The sequence below is a fragment of the Agelaius tricolor genome, unplaced genomic scaffold, assembly GCF_023055355.1.
Source record: "Agelaius tricolor isolate 1412-34295 unplaced genomic scaffold, bAgeTri1.0.p SCAF_31, whole genome shotgun sequence".
NCBI classification, from domain to species: domain Eukaryota; kingdom Metazoa; phylum Chordata; class Aves; order Passeriformes; family Icteridae; genus Agelaius; species Agelaius tricolor.
This window is the reverse complement of record NW_027269291.1, coordinates 1,377,058-1,394,969: the sequence shown is the minus strand read 5'-3', so window position 1 is coordinate 1,394,969 and position 17,912 is coordinate 1,377,058. Positions and strand designations below refer to the sequence as shown.

Genomic DNA, 17,912 nt, shown 5'->3' with positions numbered 1-17,912 from the left:
AGAACTTGAGTAAACATAATTCCATTAAACCCTGCCCATGTCCTCGTCAGCCTGAGTTCAGAGCCATGTTTTTGGAAGAGGAGAGTTTGGATAAGGACTCGTTCAGGTTTTTTAAAGAAACTTAGAAAACCGGTCTGGGTCTCTCCTGCCACGAGGTGCAGCCAGCAGGTGACTGCCAGAGTTTGGAGAGTGAGGCAAATGGAGAGATGGGAGATGTTAGTAGTTGGGGAGACTTAATTCTGGAGTTCTGACAGTGCAGTATCTGAATTTAGTGATGAAACTGTGCTGTTTATCTGATAAAATGAAGGAGAAAGGTAACAAAATCGAATCTCAGGAGGGGAAACGGGGGTAGGTGTCAGCCTGAACAGGCCTCGTCCTCATCTGTGCCTGAGTTAATCTCTTGCTGCAAACTTATTTTTTTCAGATTTGGTGGTAAGAAAAGTTTAATTGAAATATATATTTCTGTACTGGGAGCTGCTTCAGGCCTCAGAGGCCTTAGCAGAAGGTGGACCTGAAAGATTTCTAATTTTCAGCTCTCAAACGTTAGGAAACATCTCTGTGAAATCTTTATAACTTCCTGTCAGGGTCTGCAGCGACAGGATGTGATGGGAAGGTTACTGCGAGGTTGCTTTGCACTAAATGAGGAAGAGCAAGCCCTGCTCAGGCTGTAATTGCGGCCGTGGAAAAGAACCTGTGATGTGTGAGCGAGCATCACCTTTGATTAAACTGCTCTGGAGCCGGTGTCGCCCGTGGTGGGCTGTGCTCTCCTCTGAGATCAGCCAGCTGAGCTCTCTGTCCTGAGGATCCTGAAGTGCAGTCAGGATAAAGTCTGTAAACTTGGCTGCCAGCTTGGGCAGGGCTCTGCTGGTTTGGGAAATTTAGCTCTGCTCCCCTTTGGGCTGTTATTTCCTCTTGAGGACCTGGCCAGTTATCCCAAGGACTTCTTGTAGGGACAGCCTTGTTCTAAAATGCTAAGTATGAAATATGAAGTATTTAAGGTGATGCCACTTTGTGGGGCAGGGGCTTGTTGAGGGTATGGCCAGTTATCCCAAGGCACTCTAAAGGACTTTCTGTAGAGACAGCCAATGCCTTGTTCTAAAATGCTAAGTATAAAATATGAAGTATTAAGGTGGTGTCACTTTATGGGCCAGAGGGGTGTTAAGGGTTTTGGAAACAGTTATATGCTTTTGAGCAAAGGTGTGTGAATGAAAATGTATCTTTAAAATTAAATGGCAATTCTGTTTTTTGTTTAACTTGCTCTCTGAGTCCTGAGTTCAGTTTTTCATATTTCCTGGGCAACTTGCCCAGATTATGCGAAAGAAAAACAAAATCTTTCTGATACTGGATGGGGGAGACCCAGATTTCACAATTAAAGCTTTCTAAAATTTTATTTTATTTTTTATTTTTTGTCTCTGACAGGCTGCTGCTTTCTGCAGATGTCCCATTATTATTTTTGAAACATATTTATTTTGATTTCACTCTAAACTGCAACTTTGTTCTGAAAAGTAGCTTAACAGCAATGGGTATTTTTATCTCCAGCCACTTATTTTCCAGGTGAAGGCATTCTTGCTTTGAATTAATCACTTTTCCAGATTTTTTTGGCAGTGATGACAGTTAATCTTGCTTTGTGGCTTCTGTTTTTCTTTCTGACATCATATTGATGAAACCTCCTTTACCTCAGATGATGCAATTGGTTTGGTTTATTTATATCCAGTGAGAGTTCGCAGGCGTAAGAGAGAATTATTCTTGCAGAAAGAGATCTCAGAGTTGACCAGACCCTGCCACTCATGTGGACAAGGAAGTGGAAACAGCAGCTTTTAGTTTAATCTTGAGGGCTTCTCTTTGGAAACAAACAAAAGTGGAGCTCAGTAGTATTTCTGGTATGTTCTTACTACCAAAATTCTTATTTTTCCCTGGGAGATTAGGTGCAAGTCTGTAGTGCTAATAGCTGTGGAATGTACTCGTGTGTGTGTTTTAAAAATCTGTGGTTCTTGTGTATGTTCTTAACCATTTTTTAATGGATATTTAAAAAAAGAGCCTGTTTCCCAAATGTGGGTCATTGCAAGCACACGGTCTGCACGTGATAACTGGCTTATCAATAAGGTGATCGTCCTGTACTTGCCTGTCACGTTTCCTTAATTAAAGCTTTGAGAGTTGCTTCTCATGTAAATCCCTTTCTAAATTGGTAAACACCTGTCTTACGACTACAAAATGTTGAGAGGTGATAACAAAAGGCACATAGAGAATCTGTTATGTACAGTTGTAACTTGGGTAGATGGACATTGTGGATGTGGAAAATATTTCTAGGGCTCAGGGAGTTGCTGTGTGTTGTTATCTGCTGAGGCTAGCACAGATGATGTGTTTTACTTGCAAAATGAAGTGTAGAGGGATTTTATTTTACCAAGTTAGGGGTTTTTTTTGTGTGCTTTGTTTTGGTTTTTTGACTGAAACATATTTGTAACCACACGGGCTCAAGAGTTGTCTGTGCTGTAGATTTGTAGTGGGGGAGGAGAGGGGAAGTGGGAATTGGTAGAATGCTCACTTCCTCCAGGGTAACTCTGCTTCTATTGCTTCTAACAGCACCTTGGTGTGCGTCAGGAAATGGGTGCTGGGGACTGCTTGGGCTGAAGGGCTTTCAGGGTGCAGTAATGCAGAGTTTGGGGTCGTGTCAGGGAGTTAAACCATAATCCAGGAACATAAATGTGTGAGGTAGGTGTGTGTGTGTGGCCAGGCAGTGCAGGGAGGGAGGGAGGACACAGGTGATGGAGCCAGGTGGGTGCCATGGTGGGATTGATGTCATGGACAGCCCTCCCCATGTTTCTCATGACCCTCACTGGGAGCTCAGTGCCTGGTTTCTCCCCAAGAAATTCCTTCCACAAAGAATTCAGAGAGCCAAAACTTCCTGTGTTTGTTTTGGGCTTATTTTCTGGGGTACTGCACAAAATCACGTGCTTGGAAACCCAGTTCTCCTTCCAGTGTCTGATTGTAAAATTGGTTTTTAGAAGCAGAGGGTGTTGAATAAGTCAGCAGGCCAGGGGATTGTTTTCAGGGCTGTCGTGACCCGCTCCTGCTCCCGGTGTAGTGTGACTGGGTGTGTTCCTCCTGCCCCTCTGCCCTCCCAGCTCTGCCCCAGCCGTGTCCCTCTGCTCAGGGCTCCAGGAGCTGCAGCGTTGGCTCAGGAAGGAGCCCTGGTGGCTCTGCTGCCTCCCTGCGCTCCTGGGGAGCCAGGGAAGATGGGTGAGTTACGGTTACCCTGGTTTTACCTGCTTGCTGCAGCCTTTCATCTTAGCTCTGTTAATTACTGCTAAGTGCTCTGGCAGTGCTCTGCTTCTGAAGGGAAAATGAAGAACGTTCATTCAGGATTAGCTAAAGACGTGCTGTAAACACCACGCTGGCCTTCCAGAGGCAGCTCCTCCTGGACCTGGCCAGGCCAAGTCCAGCACAGGGGTTGTGCCAGGGCTGCTGGAGGCTGGGCTGGGGTTGAGCTGTGCTGGTGGAGCTGGAGCAGTGTCCAGTCACCCTGGCAGCTCTCTGGGGCTGGTGCCACAGCAGGAGCTCCTTGGTCCCACGTGTGTCACCTTGAGGGCTGGGAATTAAGGACCCTTGGCAGGGAAAAACAGTGAAAAGAGGGAGCTGTGGGTGCTCACATGGATCTGCTAATACTGATGGGGGACAGCAGTTTCAGTAGAACTTGCCAGCCCAGTTTGAGTCCCAGGAGCAGGCAACAGATTGGGGATAATTCTTGGAATTACTGTGAGACTTAGCAGAATGCTCTGAAAGTTCCTCAGTCTGTGTGAATGACCTTCCCATTCTGTGACCTTTCCTTTTCTTTATTCTCCTTCCTCAGAGATGCTTTAACACCTTCTCCCCTCCAATTCCCCGTTAGGAAGAAATTCCAGATAAGTGTAATACAGCTTTAATAACAACACTATAAACAGAGGGAGGAAACATGCTTACAGATGTTCCTTAATGTCTGTTCCAGGGTTGCTCATAAAAGTTGAGGTCTAATTCAGTGTTAGAGGAGCCAGTGCTGTCCAGTACACAGAGAGTTTATAAGGACTTAAATAAAATACAAAAAATAGACCAAATAATTTTTGGAGGTCATCTATAAGCTGCTAGAACAAAGCCTTATTCTTAGGGGAGGCTTTCCAGGCTTCCAAAGTACTCTAAATGCTGTCCACTCAAGGAAAAGTGGAGCCAAGGAGGTTTGCAGTAGCTTAGCCAGGAGGATTTGCTGTTTCCAAGTGCGTTTGCTAACCTGGAGGAAAAAGCAGTGTCAAAGTTTTGCTTCCGTTTCCCACTTCTGTTAATTCAAGTTGGTGACCTACAAATTAACTCACTCCAGCCTGCATCTCCTGCAGACTCCTGGCTGTGCAGCTACCTTCATGAAGAGTCATTTAGCTCCAAGGGGAGAGGTTTCTGCTCTTTTTGCACTTGGGTGTTTCCAAAGCCGCTGTGAATGTCTGGTGGTAACTGTGGTGGAGAGCCCTGAGCCAGAGTTCCCTCTGGAAGGGAAACCCACATGTTTCTGCAGAACTGGGAACCTCTTAGGGGCAGTCATCTCCAGTTGTGTGTGTGTCTCTAGTGAAGGTCTTGGAAGGAGGCTGGAGTGGAGGAAGTCTTTATTCTGACAGTCTTCCTCCCTCCTCTCCCAAGGGTGTCTTAGTTACAAGTGGAAAGTTCCCTGCAAGTTCCTTTTTTTTTCATTCTTCCCTGAATAGGCATGTTCAGTTTTTATTTATGGACCCAAATGGTGACTAAAAGCCATTTTCAGTGAGTGTGGCCTAAACTTTTAGACATGCAGATCCTTTTTTAGTAAGGATAAAGTGTAGTCAATTACAGAATACCATAAGTTCTGTGAACTGGGGACTTGGGAAGCCTGAACCCTCCTCTAGCATCTCAATATTTCTGCTGCAACAGCTTTTTTAAGTGGGTTCCTCTGGGAGTGTATTCTTCCTTCTCTGTCTCCTTCTTCTGTGTCACCTAACTGGATTTTATGGAGAGTGAGTTAGAGGGACTGTTAGCAGGGTAGGGACAGCCCTCAGGACCAGTCCAGGCTGGAGGATGAACAGATGGAAATCATTTTGGGATTCCAGGACTGTGGAGGGTTTGTGTTTTGGACCTGGTGAGGGGCTGGGCAGTTGACCCAATGTATGTACTCACTGGAAACCACACAGAGCAAATTTTGAGCCTTCCCTCAAATGGGAATGTGGGTTTGTTTCTCTGTCTCATCTCTGACTTTTCACAAGAATTCAGGTTCTAGTACTTTGATTTTCAGCCTTGATGTCTTTCTGGTCCCTGTTACAGAAAAGCACCTGAATCTGATGTTGGGAGCAACTGGATGAGCCCAGAAACAAAACTGGCTGTGAAATTTTCCTTGTTAAACATATTCAAACTTCAGATAGTCCTTGCTTTTCCTGTAAAGTGGTGCATTAATATGGTCATTGGGGTGTGTTAATGAGCAGCTACAACAAGCTTATGCAAATTTATATGAAATTAGAGGATTGGCATATCAGGCAAGAGATCAGGGCAACTTTTTATTTTAAAGATGATGTGAAATAGCTTATGAAGATGCTAAATAACTTCAGCAGTAAAAGGAAAATAAGTAATTGTTTCACTGGCAGCACAGCCAGTGCTGTGGGGTATTTGAATGCAATTTAAAAAGGCATTTAAAAACACTGACAGTTTCAGTGGTAAGCAAAGTGGATGAATGACCAGAGACTTGTAGGTGGATGGGAAGAGGCTGCAGTGTAGAGAAACAAAGAGTTCTTAGTTCTTTAGTTATTTCTTTTTACTTGTTTGCTCTAGTTGGGTTAAACCCAGGCTTACTCTGACAGTCAGTGTAGAACTCCTCTGTGCGTGTGTGGGTTAATCTTTATCCATGCTCTTGAAAGAGAAATGGGAATTGCTAACACTGGAAATCACCTGGCTCATTCGGAAATGTACTTCTGGGAAAGTAGGTTTCGTATACACCAGGGAAGAGACTTTCTTGAAATCCCGGTTTCAGGGAAGCAGTGGGGTTCCTTCAGCCACTGGGAATTTAAGCATATGGAGATTTGTTCCCCTCAAGCCCTGTCTGTGTTACATGTTATAGTCAAATTTGTCATTTTTAAGACCCCTGAGCTGGCAGTAGAAGCACTGAAAGCTATTTCATAGGTGTAGCTCAGGGATTTTAATGATGAAGTTGGCGAGCTGCTGGCATTGAAGAATAGGAGCATCCAGGGCTGGAGCTTTCACGGAGGCCTGGAAGGGTTCTGTGAAAGATGGGAGTAGCAGTTACAGACAGGCACCAACTGTGGGAGATGCTGGGTTCTGGAGGGCTGCGTGTTCCTGTTTCTGTTCCCTGGTGCTGCTCTGCTGAGCAGCTGGGGCTCCGGGGGGAGGAGGCCGCGCTCAGCGTTGGCGAAGCGCGAGCGTCGCGTCCACATCTCGCTGCCGTTTTCAAAGCGTTTCTTGATTTATTCCCTCCCAAGTGCGGCGCCTGACTGTGTGTTTTGCCTTCCCCCGTGCAGGCTGCCCTCGGGAGCGGCAGTGGGAGGCAGTGGAGCTGGCCTCGGCAGCGGGAGAGGCTGGACTTCCCGTGTGTCTGTGCTGAATGGCTGCGATGGCGCCCGCTCTCACTGACGCAGCAGCCGAAGCTCACCACATCCGATTCAAGCTGGCTCCCCCGTCCTCCACCTTGTCGCCTGGCAGTGCCGAGAGCAACGGCAACGCCAACAACATCCTCCTGGCTGCCAACGGCACCAAAAGGAAAGCCATTGCTCCGGAGGATCCCAGTCTAGATTTCCGAAACAACCCCACCAAGGAAGAGCTGGGCAAGCTGCAGCCGCTAGTGGCCTCTTATCTCTGCTCGGATGTAACATCTGTCTCTTCAAAAGAGCCTCTGAAGCTGCAAGGAGTCTTCAACAAGCAGACAGTCCTTAAATCTCACTCTCTCTTATCTCAGTCCTTTTTGAAAACAAGTGATCTGTTGGGGAGGCAACCAGTGTTGGAATTCACTTTGGAGAATCTAAAAACAATGAGTACTAATAGCCAGCCACCTCTCCCACAAGCGCCTGTGAATGGCTTGGCCAAGAAATTGGCCAAAAGTACCAATTCAGACCATGAAAACTCTAGTTCTCTGAATGGTGGGAAGTGTGCTTCTCCTTCTGCTGCCCTCCAGACTGTTGACTATAATACGGGAGGTTCTGAACTGGGGGACTTGAAGACCGGCTTGACCAATTGCACTCTTCCACACAGAAGCCTTGATGCAGAGCACGCAACTCCCTTTAGCAATAATAGCACTGCAAATAAATCCTCCCTAAACTCCGCAGAGCAGCAGTGGGTGCTGGAGGGCGGCAGCGGGGACGCGCGGGTGCCCGGTGGCGGTAAGCTGGAGGAGCAGAAGCCCTCCGTGCTGCCTGGTCACCACAGCGCTCTGGACTCGGAGATGAGGACCAGGGCCCTGCTGCGGCGGCAGGCGGACATCGAGAGCCGAGCCCGGCGGCTGCAGAAGCGCTTGCAGGTGGTGCAGGCCAAGCAGGTGGAGAGACACATCCAGCAGCAGTTGGGCGGCTTCTTGGAGAAAACGCTGAGCAAGCTTCCAGCCTTGGACCCCCTGAGGCATCGGAGCCAACTGATGCTGACCAGAAAAGCAGAAGCAGCCTTGAGGAAAGCTGCGAGCGAGACAGTTACTTCGGAAGGCCTGAGCAACTTCCTGAAGAGTGATTCAATATCAGAGGAACTGGAGAGATTCACGGCCAGCGGCATGGCCAACTTGAGATGCAGCGAGCAGGCCTTTGACTCGGATGTCACTGACAGCAGCTCGGGGGGAGAGTCGGACGTTGAAGAAGAGGAACTGACCAAAGCAGACCCAGAACAACCCCACGTACCACTGTAAGTAGCACTCACTTGTTTCCTTCTGGTGGTGGGCAGCAAGGTGGAAGGTGGCAGATAGAAATAGCGTTTTTGTAGGAATCCTAAATTTTGGACGGTCTTGGGTCAAAGAATTATTAAAACTGGTGTGGTGTGGTTTGCAGCACGTAGAGCACTGAAGATAAAATTCTTCATGCTTTCTGGAAATAGTCTTTGGTGGTTTTGGAGCAGCAAGTCGTGGAGATAGTGGCTGGCTGGAGTAGTGTGAGCTGCAGATATAAACCTGGAACGTTTCTCTCCAAGATGCTTTGGTGCTGTCTCCTGAAAGGAAATGTTTGTTGTTTTACAATGGGAATATGTGTTATAAACCTGTTGTGTAAAGTAAGGCCAGTCTGGATCTGTGCAGCTGACAGTATATTTATCATCGGGGAATTATTTTATTTGTTAAATGGACTGCCTGGAAAAAAGTACTCAGAAAGGATTTGGTTCAAGTGCCAGCGGAAGTGTGAAACGAGTGTGTTCCCTTCTTGAATCTGGGAAATTACTGCTGGGAATTTTCTTCTTGTCTGTGAGTTGCATTAAATGATGACAACAGCTTCATAATTATGTTGTTAACTGGATGCTGTTTGCATAAGTATTAGCTGTCAATGTGTGTGTGGAGGAGGAAGATCCTTCTCAAGGCAAAAGGTCCTGAGACAGGTCAGGGAAGAAGGGATTTTTTTTGTTCCAAACCCAGAATTTTCCCTGGGAGTGCATACCTGGGAGATTTTTTCCCTGGGAGTGTTTTGCAAAAATCTCTTAAAATCTCATATTCTGAGTCTAGTCTGTGTGAAATCTTGCTTGCATCAGTAGATGGTCTCTTCCACCCCGATGGATGTGTTGAACCTCAGTCTGTGAAGTGTCATTATGGTCAACAAAAAGATCCCAGCATGGGCACAGGGTCCTGGCTGGAATGCCAGTGGCTTTCACATCCAGGCTGGAAATAGTCACCAGGACTTCTGAATTCCTGCACTGTCCTGGGGTTGTTCATATCTCTCTGGAGAAATCTTTGAATGGATTTGGATACCTTTTGTCCAGGCTGTGTTAGTGCCTGGTCGAGGGCTGTGTGACACAGATTTTACTGAGCTGGGTGGATGTGAACTGTGGGCACTTGGTAACTTCAGCATCCTCTGAGAACATGCTCATGTGGATGGGTGCCGGTAACCAGATGTTACAGCTTTTGAATATCAAATTCCAGCTAAATGTCACATTGTGTTTTAGGATGGTGGCACAGGATGAATTTCTGTGTGTGAAGTTGTAAATGTGGCTTGAGATTGGGTTTTTCCCAGTGCAAAGCTGGTAGCTAGCTTATCATGTGATCTCTCCTGGGTGGACATAAAAGGCCTTCTTGTGCTGTTAGAAACAAGAGTTTAGTAACTTTATTCCTGTTTTATAACATCCACAAACTTACTGTTGGGATTAGTAATAGAATTGTATTTCTAAGCCTTGTAGTAGTTATTGGAGGAGACATTTGATGAAAAATCTGTCCAAAATAATATTAAATTTCCCATATTGTGGGTTTCATGGCTTCACGTGTTGTCTAACAAAGTGAAATTTCTTTGCCACTCCTTAATCCCAAGAGGAAGTGCAGCATTCAGAGCCGTGGCGCATGAAATTCTTTGCTGACTTTTCCGCCCCTTGCGTTAGTCACGCCTTCACGTTCTGAGTGCTCTTAAAAAGCCCAAGATTCGAAAGCTAATAAAAAAGCTGATCCCTCTGTTGTCTCTGGGTTCAGAAGCTGGTGTGTATGCATGCTGGCATCTAGGCCAGGCCCACCAAAGCCCGTGTAAAGTTGGTGCCTGTGGCTATTCAGGAATGAGCCATGCTGGCACTGACCGTCCTGTTGGATGGGTGCTGTGACATTGGCCCAAGCTCTGGCACTGCCGAGCTCAGTGCCTGTTGGTGCTTGTCAGTGGAGCTCCTCAAGTCACCCTTAAGAGCTGGTAGAAGCTTCTGAGCACATCTAAATGCCATTCTTCTCCAGCAGTGCCAGGAGGCAGGAAGGGAAGAGCTGAGTTTTCCACTGGGAAGCTGCCTTGGACCAGCTGATGGTACAGAGCCATTGTTGGGCATCTGTGTGAGTGCAGAGGCTGCTCAAGGAGGGCTGGAGTTTTTGTCTTTCTGAATTTGCTTCTTTAGAAGGAAGACATGAACCCTGATTATTTTAATTTTGATAGTGAGATGGAATATCTCAGTGTGTAATGGAGGCATTCCAAGCCCACCTGGATGTGTTCTGTGTGTAAGCTGCTTTAGGAGACCCTGCCTTGGGTGATCTCCAAAGGTCCCTTCCAATCCCAGCAGTTCTGTGATTCTGTACACGTCTCATTGCTCACCATCCCTTGGTTCTGCATTGCTCCTGGATGCCCCTGCTTTGCCCCCAAAAATCTGCTGTTTGCCTCTAGACCTTCAGTGAGAGCTGTGGCACCAGCAGTGTCTCAGAGCCTGCTGGCCATGAGTGGCCATGTCACTGACCACCTCAGAGATTCAAGTAGGAGCACCCAAAAGAGACAAAGACATGTTTACATCATGCTTAGATAAGAGCTGACCTTTGAGTTTTTCTGGTGTGGTGACATTCCAGAACCGGTATCTGGTCAAGGACAGACTTTGAAGCATTTGTACTGTTCTGACCTGCCTGATCTCAGCCACAGAGCACCATCTCCCTGAGAAATCCTTCATTCCAGTGGTGCTAGGGATGTATCAGAACTTGGTAGGTCCTTTTAAAGCACTCCCAGACCTGCTGCCCAGGAAGGTGCTGCCATTCAGGCGCATAACCAGGCCATCGTGTAATGCATAAACAAAGCAGGGAGGGATTTGTTACACCTTTGGGAAGCCCTGCCAGCCGTGGGCTTGGTTTGAGGAGGTGCTCCTGGTTCTCAGGCTGCCGATGGATGGGGAAGGCAGGTGTGTGCAGGCAGGGCTGGATTGTGCCGAGTCCTTTGCTTTGTGTGCATCAAGGACCACCCTGCTGGATTGTGTCTGCTGCCAGGTCAGCAATGCACAGGTCTGCTTCACAGCTGGGATTGCCTAGAGCAGTGTGAGCAGTGCAGAGTGAGGATCAGGAGAGCAGCTTTGCCTTTGCCAGGAGGTGAGGAAGGAAGGCAGGTGGGAGTCTCCCCTGTGGAGGAGAATCCAAACTTCCTTGGCTGGGTGTGACTGGAGGCAGCAGTGCCTGAGAAACCTGTGCAACTGTGAAAGAGCCCAGGTGCCCTTTGGGGCTGGGCAGGCCCTGGCACAGGTGCCCAGAGCAGCTGGGGCTGCCCCTGCATCCCTCGCAGTGCCCAAGGCCAGGCTGGACACTGGGGTTTGGAGCAGCCTGGGACAGGGGAAGGTGTCCCTGCCATGGCAGGGGTGGCACTGGATGAGCTTTGAGGTCCCTTCCAAGGCAAACCATTCCATGGTTTTATGTTGCTGTCAGCATGCTGGAACTGCTTGTGAAATGTGGTTCAGAGAAGGATGTGGAATTCTTCCCAGTGCTGGAGGGCTGCTGGCTGAAATTTGGTTTGTGTGGCTGAGTGATGGTTTAGGAAGTCACCAAAGTCCTGTTGTTTTTCTGTGTCCCTGTGCTAATACATTTAAATAGGAAATATTTCATGTGGCTTGTACACTTTTATAGTAGTTGTTCTTCTCAGGATGGTGGTTTCTTTGGTTGTGTTGGATTTGCCTGCAGACAAATTTAATCAGAATTTCTCAATTATTTTTGGCTGGTTGGTGACCTGTGCTATGCAGTGATGTAGAGCTGGTGAGTGGTAGGTGATTTAGTTCAACTTTAGTCTGTACCATGGAAAAATTTTCTGAAAAGGTAATGAAACCAAATATTTAACTGGGACTTATCTTTTAGCTCATGGTTTTCTTATCTGGAAAGTCACTGTTTGGTTGGCAGTTGCATCGAGCTGCTGAGAGGGAACTGAAGTTCCTAGTGACCAACTTCTCACACCCCTGGCTTCCCACAGAGCCTTTCCAAGGGTCAGACAGTCCCTGCAGTATTCACTTGTGGTTGTTATGATGCCTATGGCCACAATGCCTGAGCACACTTTAATTATTCCCATTTACTGAAGGGAAATCCCAGCACCTTCTGCACTTTGGTGTTGCAGTGAATCATTTCACAGCCTGTGTGTTGTCTCCTCCCTGCACTGCGTCACGTTGTGCTGCTGGGATCTCAGAGTGGCTGGCTTGGAGTAGTAATTAACATTTCTCACAACTGCTTTTCCCAGCACTGATTTCCAAGTCCTGTGTTGGAGGTGAATGCATGGGGCGCTTGGGTTGGGGGTTGCTTGAGGAGTGGCTGCATCAGCTGACTGAGAAATGGGATTATGGGATTTTAATCTTTTCCCTTGATTATGTTTTTCAAGTGATAAATGATAATGAAGTCTGTATCTCAAAGCCCATTAAATAATATTTCTCAAATCCATGACTTTATGGAGCTGTGGTTCAGATGGCAGATCCCACATGTAATTCAGAAATAAATCCCACACCATGGGGACTTTTCCTACTGGTCACAAACATGTTTCACTAAATTATTTATACAGAGCAATCCTAAAAGTTTGTCTCTTACTCTTTATCACTTTTTCAGTCACCTGCTTGACACTTTGGGTGCTTTTTGTTGAATTTTAGCTGTGCTTGTGGGTACTGATGACAGCAGGGTGCTTAACTGTATTTTTTAGCTGTTTATGAGAACTTGCTTGTGTATTGTCTGAGTTGTTAGTCTCAGCAGTGATGTGCTGGTCAGGAGAGAAGTCCTGAAAGCTCTTTCATAAAGAAAGAGCAAATCCTGAAGTGTTTTTGCTTAGCCTTTGAAAGCAGAACAATAGAGTGGCTGATTGTTCAAAAATGCTTAATCAGGTATCTGAAGTAAGTAGGACACTCCAAGTCCCTCTTGCTTTTAAGGAAAGAGGGCAAACAAGAATAGTCAGTTATTTCTCAAAGAGATGCTGGTCCTAGTGCACTTTTTACAGACATTATGGGTGTCTAATAAGTTGTTTCTGACTTTTATTAGAGCCTTGATCCTCGTGCAGACCTCAGTGGAGAATGGCAGGGAGGTTTGGTGTAGGTCAGTGCCATCCACAGACCTCAGATAAGGCAGCGTGGTTGTCTTTCATTTGAGAGGGAGTTTGGTGCTTTGGTTTAAATTTATCTATTTGGGCTGAAAGCCCCTTCCACCCCAGAGCAATCTGGGATTCTGTGAACCAGCACTCAGAGCTGGGTCACACGTGCAAGGAATAGCATTTGGATCAGTGCTGTGTGGAGGAAAAGGTTTGCATTTGGTGTGTGGGGTGTTGAATGCACACAAAGCATCTTTCTGGCAGATGCCTTTAGTGCCCCTGCAGCGTTTTGGGCTGTTCTGTTCAGAGCCAGGTCTTCTCTCCCTGCTTGTTAGGCTGGGCTGGTGTATGGAAGATAATGCAGAGGGCTGGGAATGATTTGTGTCTGGTACTGCCAATAAGCTGCTCTTTGTCTCTCTAGCCCTTACCCAGTGGGGCAGCGAGTAAGAACAGGCTCTAGTTCACATTTTCTAGGAGTTGTGGGTGACACCGTGAATAGGGTTGTGTAAATATTTACTTTACTTCTCATTGGAAAAAGCCTGTCACAACATCTGAAGCAGCAGAAAAAAAATTTTTTTTAGAAGTTTGTGAATGTGAACTGGTGTTAAAAACCCGGTGTGGTACTTATCTGCTTTGCTGCAGTCTCCTCTGAAATTGAAGTCAGTGTTTGAGCGAGGGAAAGGGGCCCTGTTTAGAGCTAATCTCCAATATTGAAGTCTAATATACCTCTGTGGGGGATGGGAAAAGACTTTTACACAGTGTTACACCAGCGTCTGCAGGCTGACCCAGCTCGGAGCTGCGTTTTTATTCATGCTGGTACTGACAGAAGACAACAAATGACTGCATGGCTGAGATTACAAGTGGAGCAAGGGTGAACGTGGAATTCCTTAAGGAGGAGATTGTAAAGGTGCTCCCAGGTGTTTTCCTCAAAGATTTTGGGGTTTCATTCTGCAGTGACGTGGGCTTCCCCCCCTTCTGTTCTCTCCTCCCGCGGATCCGTTCTGGTTGCACTCGCTCAGCAGTGCTAGACTTCCAGCTGGGGGAAAATGTTTTTCTTGCTAAACTGGCACTACCCCAAGAGATTTTTCCACGGAGTGTGTTTTGGGCACACCCTGGATGTGGGGCGTTTTGCAAGTGTCTCGTTTCAAGGGCTTGGAGAGCTCGGTGTCTCTGCTGGGCCATCCTCAGATAAAACCCTTTAGGTGGGGGAGAATTAAAAGAATTGGCTTAGGTTTTATTTGCTGGATTTTGGAATGAAAGGAAGGGCTTAAAAATATAAATAGGTGAGGGCCTGTGTATTGACTAGGAATTCAGATGGGAAGTGGGAAGAGAAGCTTGAATTGCCGTTGGGTTTGTTGCAGTTGCCCTTCTCATCTCTGGAGCCAACTGGGACTGATTCAACTCTCCAGTGCATTTGGAGTTGTCTCTGGTTGTGGCTCTCTGCATTTGAAAGATTTGCTTTCACTTGAAGTACTGGAATGGTTTGCTTAAGTAAGATCCAGCTCCTTCTTTTCTTTACCTTTTTTTTCTTTTTTTTTCTGTCCTATTTCTTTTCACCCCCCTCTGACCTTCCCTGGGATAAGGTTACTTTCTGGAATGCCTGCTCCAGGTTTGACCTCAGCACTGAACAAGCTATTTATGGGAAGGGTACCTGGCACAGGCATGCCGAGTTAAGGATTTGCTAAGGATGCCTGGGATTTTCCTGTAAAATGTGCTGTTTCATTGCATTGCATCAGCAGTGAGGAGCACGATGCTTTGGTGAAGGAGGATGTTTAAAAGGCGACAGAGTCTTGTGCTGTTGAGACTTCCTGTTCACTGCTTTTGTTACGGGCTCAAAAATTCTGCAGCAAACTGGTCACGTGGAGAGGGTGTTTTCCCTTTTCCTGCCCCTCCCAAACCAGCCTGAGCTCTGTGCCAAAGTGTGCCCTGCCAGTGCTGTCCTGGCTGTGCCGGGCAGGGAGGGTCAGCCTGGGCAGGGAGGGCAGATCCAGGCAGGGAGGGCAGATCCAGGCAGGGAGGGCAGATCCAGGCAGGGAGGGCAGATCCAGGCAGGGAGGGTCAGCCTGGGCAATGAGGGTCAGCCTGGACAGAGAGGGCAGCCTGGGCAAGGAGCGCAGATCCAGGCAGGGAGGGCAGCCTGGGCAAGGATGACAGCCTGGGCAGGGAGGGCAGATCCAGGCAGGGAGGGTCACTCTGGGTAAGGATGGCAGCCTGGGCAAGGAGGGCAGATCCGGGCAGGGATGGCAGATCCAGGCAGGGAGGGTCACTCTGGGCAGGGAGGGCAGATCCGGGCAGGGAGGGCAGATCCGGGCAGAGAGGGCAGCCCTGGGCATGGAGAATCAGCCTGGGCAGATCCAGGTAGGGAAGGTCACTCTGGGTAAGGATGGCAGCCTGGGCAGGGAGGGCAGATGCAGGTAGGGAGGGTCACTCTGGGCAGTGAGGGCAGCCTGGGCAAGGAGGGCAGATCCAGGCAGGGATGGCAGCCCTGGGCACGGATGGCAGTCCCAGGCAGGGAGGGTTACCCTGGGCAGCGAGGGCAGCCCTGAGCAGGGAGGGTCACCTTGGGCAGGGATGGCAGCCCCAGCATTGAGGGCAGCCCCAGCATTGAGGGCAGCCCCGGGGTGTGTTTGGGGCTGTGTGGGGCCAGGATCTGTCAGGTCAGTGAGGTGAGCTCCTGGCAGATGGAGCTGGCTCTGTTCTCTCCCCATGCTCGTGTGCAAGCACAGTGTCTCAGTGCAAAACGAGATGTTCCCTGCGATAGTGGTGGCACAGCTCGGCTGGCACATCCCGTGACGCGCCTGCTTCTGAGGCACTTCAATCCCTGCTGCCTTATGAATGAGCACAGGGTGCTCTCTGCACAACTCCCTGATTCTCAGAGAGCCTCTGTTTTAAAGAGGTAGAGCTCCTGTCTGTTCAGTCTGTGCATCCTGCCTCTGTAAATGCACTCACGGAATCACAGAATGCTTTAGGTGGGAAAGGACCTTCAAGTTCATGCAGTGCCACCCCTGCCATGGCAGGGACACCTTGCACTGTCCCAGGCTGCTCCAAACCCCAGTGTCCAGCCTGGCCTTGGGCACTGCCAGGGATCCAGGGGTAGCCCCAGCTGCTCTGCTCAGAATGGAATTCCAGAGAGTTTTGAATGTCATTTTGCTGCCTCAGAAGTGCCTCCTTACAGGGTGGATTTGTGAAAAGTGACTTTGTTTGGCTGCTGACTTAATGAAATATTCAGTAATTTAAAGCAATGCCAAAAAAAACGCATAACACCCCCCCCCCTCACTATAATAGTGACTTTTTTAATATTAGGCTCAAAACATTTGATCATCAAATTACCCAAAGAGGGAACTAAGGATGATCAGGGTTCTCCTCATGCAGCAGAGCTTTAGGCTTTTGTATTTTGTGACATTTTTGCAGTTTCCATAGTAACACAACGATGTTGTAAGAAATGTTGCAAGAATTTTATTTGTGTAAGGGAGGACTTTCAAATATTAATGGAAAGCAGTGTGAATTGGAGGGAAATGTGTGTGATGGGAGGCAGAGGGAAGGGTTTGATGTAGTGCCTGGAGTGAGCAGCCATCCGTACATTGAACTGGTCCTGGCCAGCAAACAGGAAAATAAGAGAGCTTCAGTCATCTGGGAAATGTTCACCACGAAGTCTTTCTGGTGCTGTAGGTGAAGCTTGGGGATATCTGCTGTTGCTCCTTCTCCTGGTCCAGGTAAAGAACATTTTGTCTCCAAAGTGCTTCTCATCTCAGCCCACGTGCAGTTAGAGCTTCAGCTCCTCCCATGATGTTAAAGATTTGGAGCTGTTACCCACTGGCATTCATGGGGGGCTTTAGGCTTAGTTGAGATAAAATTGGATGTCTTCATTTAGAAGCCTTGAGGCAGCTCATAGGCTCAATCTGCATTTCCTGAATTCCCTGGTGGCTCCCCTTTAATACCCAGTGCTGAGCTTTAGCTGTTTCAGGGCTGGTGATGTTGCATTAGCAAATCCATTCCACTCCTGAGAGGGAACCAGAGGGGTTTTTTTGTGGGTGCCACAGACAGAAATTGAGACAGGGATCTGTCTGAGCAGGGCACAGCTTCAGTGCTCAGTGATCCTGGCTCTGCTCTGACAAAATTGAGCTGCTGTGCTCCCAGCTCCTGCTCCCTGTGCTTTGATGGGAGGAGGTGATGGCTCTTCCTGTTCCTGGTGACTTTTTTTCTCCCACATCCCAGTGGCCAGGGGCAGAATATTTCTGTTCAGCAGCTGTTGCTATTCCTAGGCCGGGACAGTTGCATGAATAAAAATTGCAGCAGCTAAATCTGCCTATTTTTGTGTGAATTGGAGCCCTTCTCCATGTGACTTCTGCTATTCCCGTGCTGGCTATTTCAAAAAAATGAGACAATCAGCCTTCTGTAGATGTGCATTTTGAATGCAGAACACTTGCAGGGCTCTTGCTCCATGTATGCAACATTTTGTGGTGTTGGCTTTTACTGTCTCAGGCTAAAACAAGAAAATTATTCTCTCTCTGTTCCTTTCGTGTCGTAGGTAGCTCTCCTGCCATTAGCAGAGATTTCTGAAAGTCAAAGGCAAGGTGCTGTTTATACTGAGACAGCAGAAAATAATGTTAAGAAACTAAGCACATTAGGAAATCTCCCAAAGCATCAACCACTTTTCCTACGTCAGGGTGGATTAAATTGATACAAATTAATTTTCAAGTATTTTTCATTGTGATGGACACGGCTGAGTGTCGTGTAATGACTTCTCCAAGGTTCGTTGTGTGTATATGGGTCCAAATCATCCCATTTCAAATAAAATAAATCTGTTTGAGTAGTAGCCAGCCACTTAAGGAGGATTCCTCGGTGTGGTGATTCATATTGTGCCTAAAGAGTGCTTTCCATACTCAGCCCTCGCTCTCCCCCCTACCATCCCCCTCTCCCTGCCTCTGGAAATGGGCAGGAAGCCCAAACCAGCTTAACTCTGACTTATTTAAGCCTACT

The 17,912-nt window shown here is 47.7% G+C and overlaps 1 protein-coding gene across 4 annotated transcripts in view; it reads left to right on the top strand.

Moving 5' to 3' along the window:
• The window catches only part of KANSL1 (KAT8 regulatory NSL complex subunit 1), a 75,478-nt gene that overhangs the window by 9,835 nt on the left and 47,731 nt on the right, over positions 1–17,912 (top strand). For all 4 annotated transcript variants that reach the window (XM_071451078.1, XM_071451080.1, XM_071451081.1 and 1 more), the window contains one exon: positions 6,513–7,875. In XM_071451078.1, the coding sequence (XP_071307179.1) occupies positions 6,596–7,875 (1,280 nt within the window). In that variant the 5' untranslated portion in view covers positions 6,513–6,595. The remainder of the gene's footprint in view (positions 1–6,512; positions 7,876–17,912) is intronic.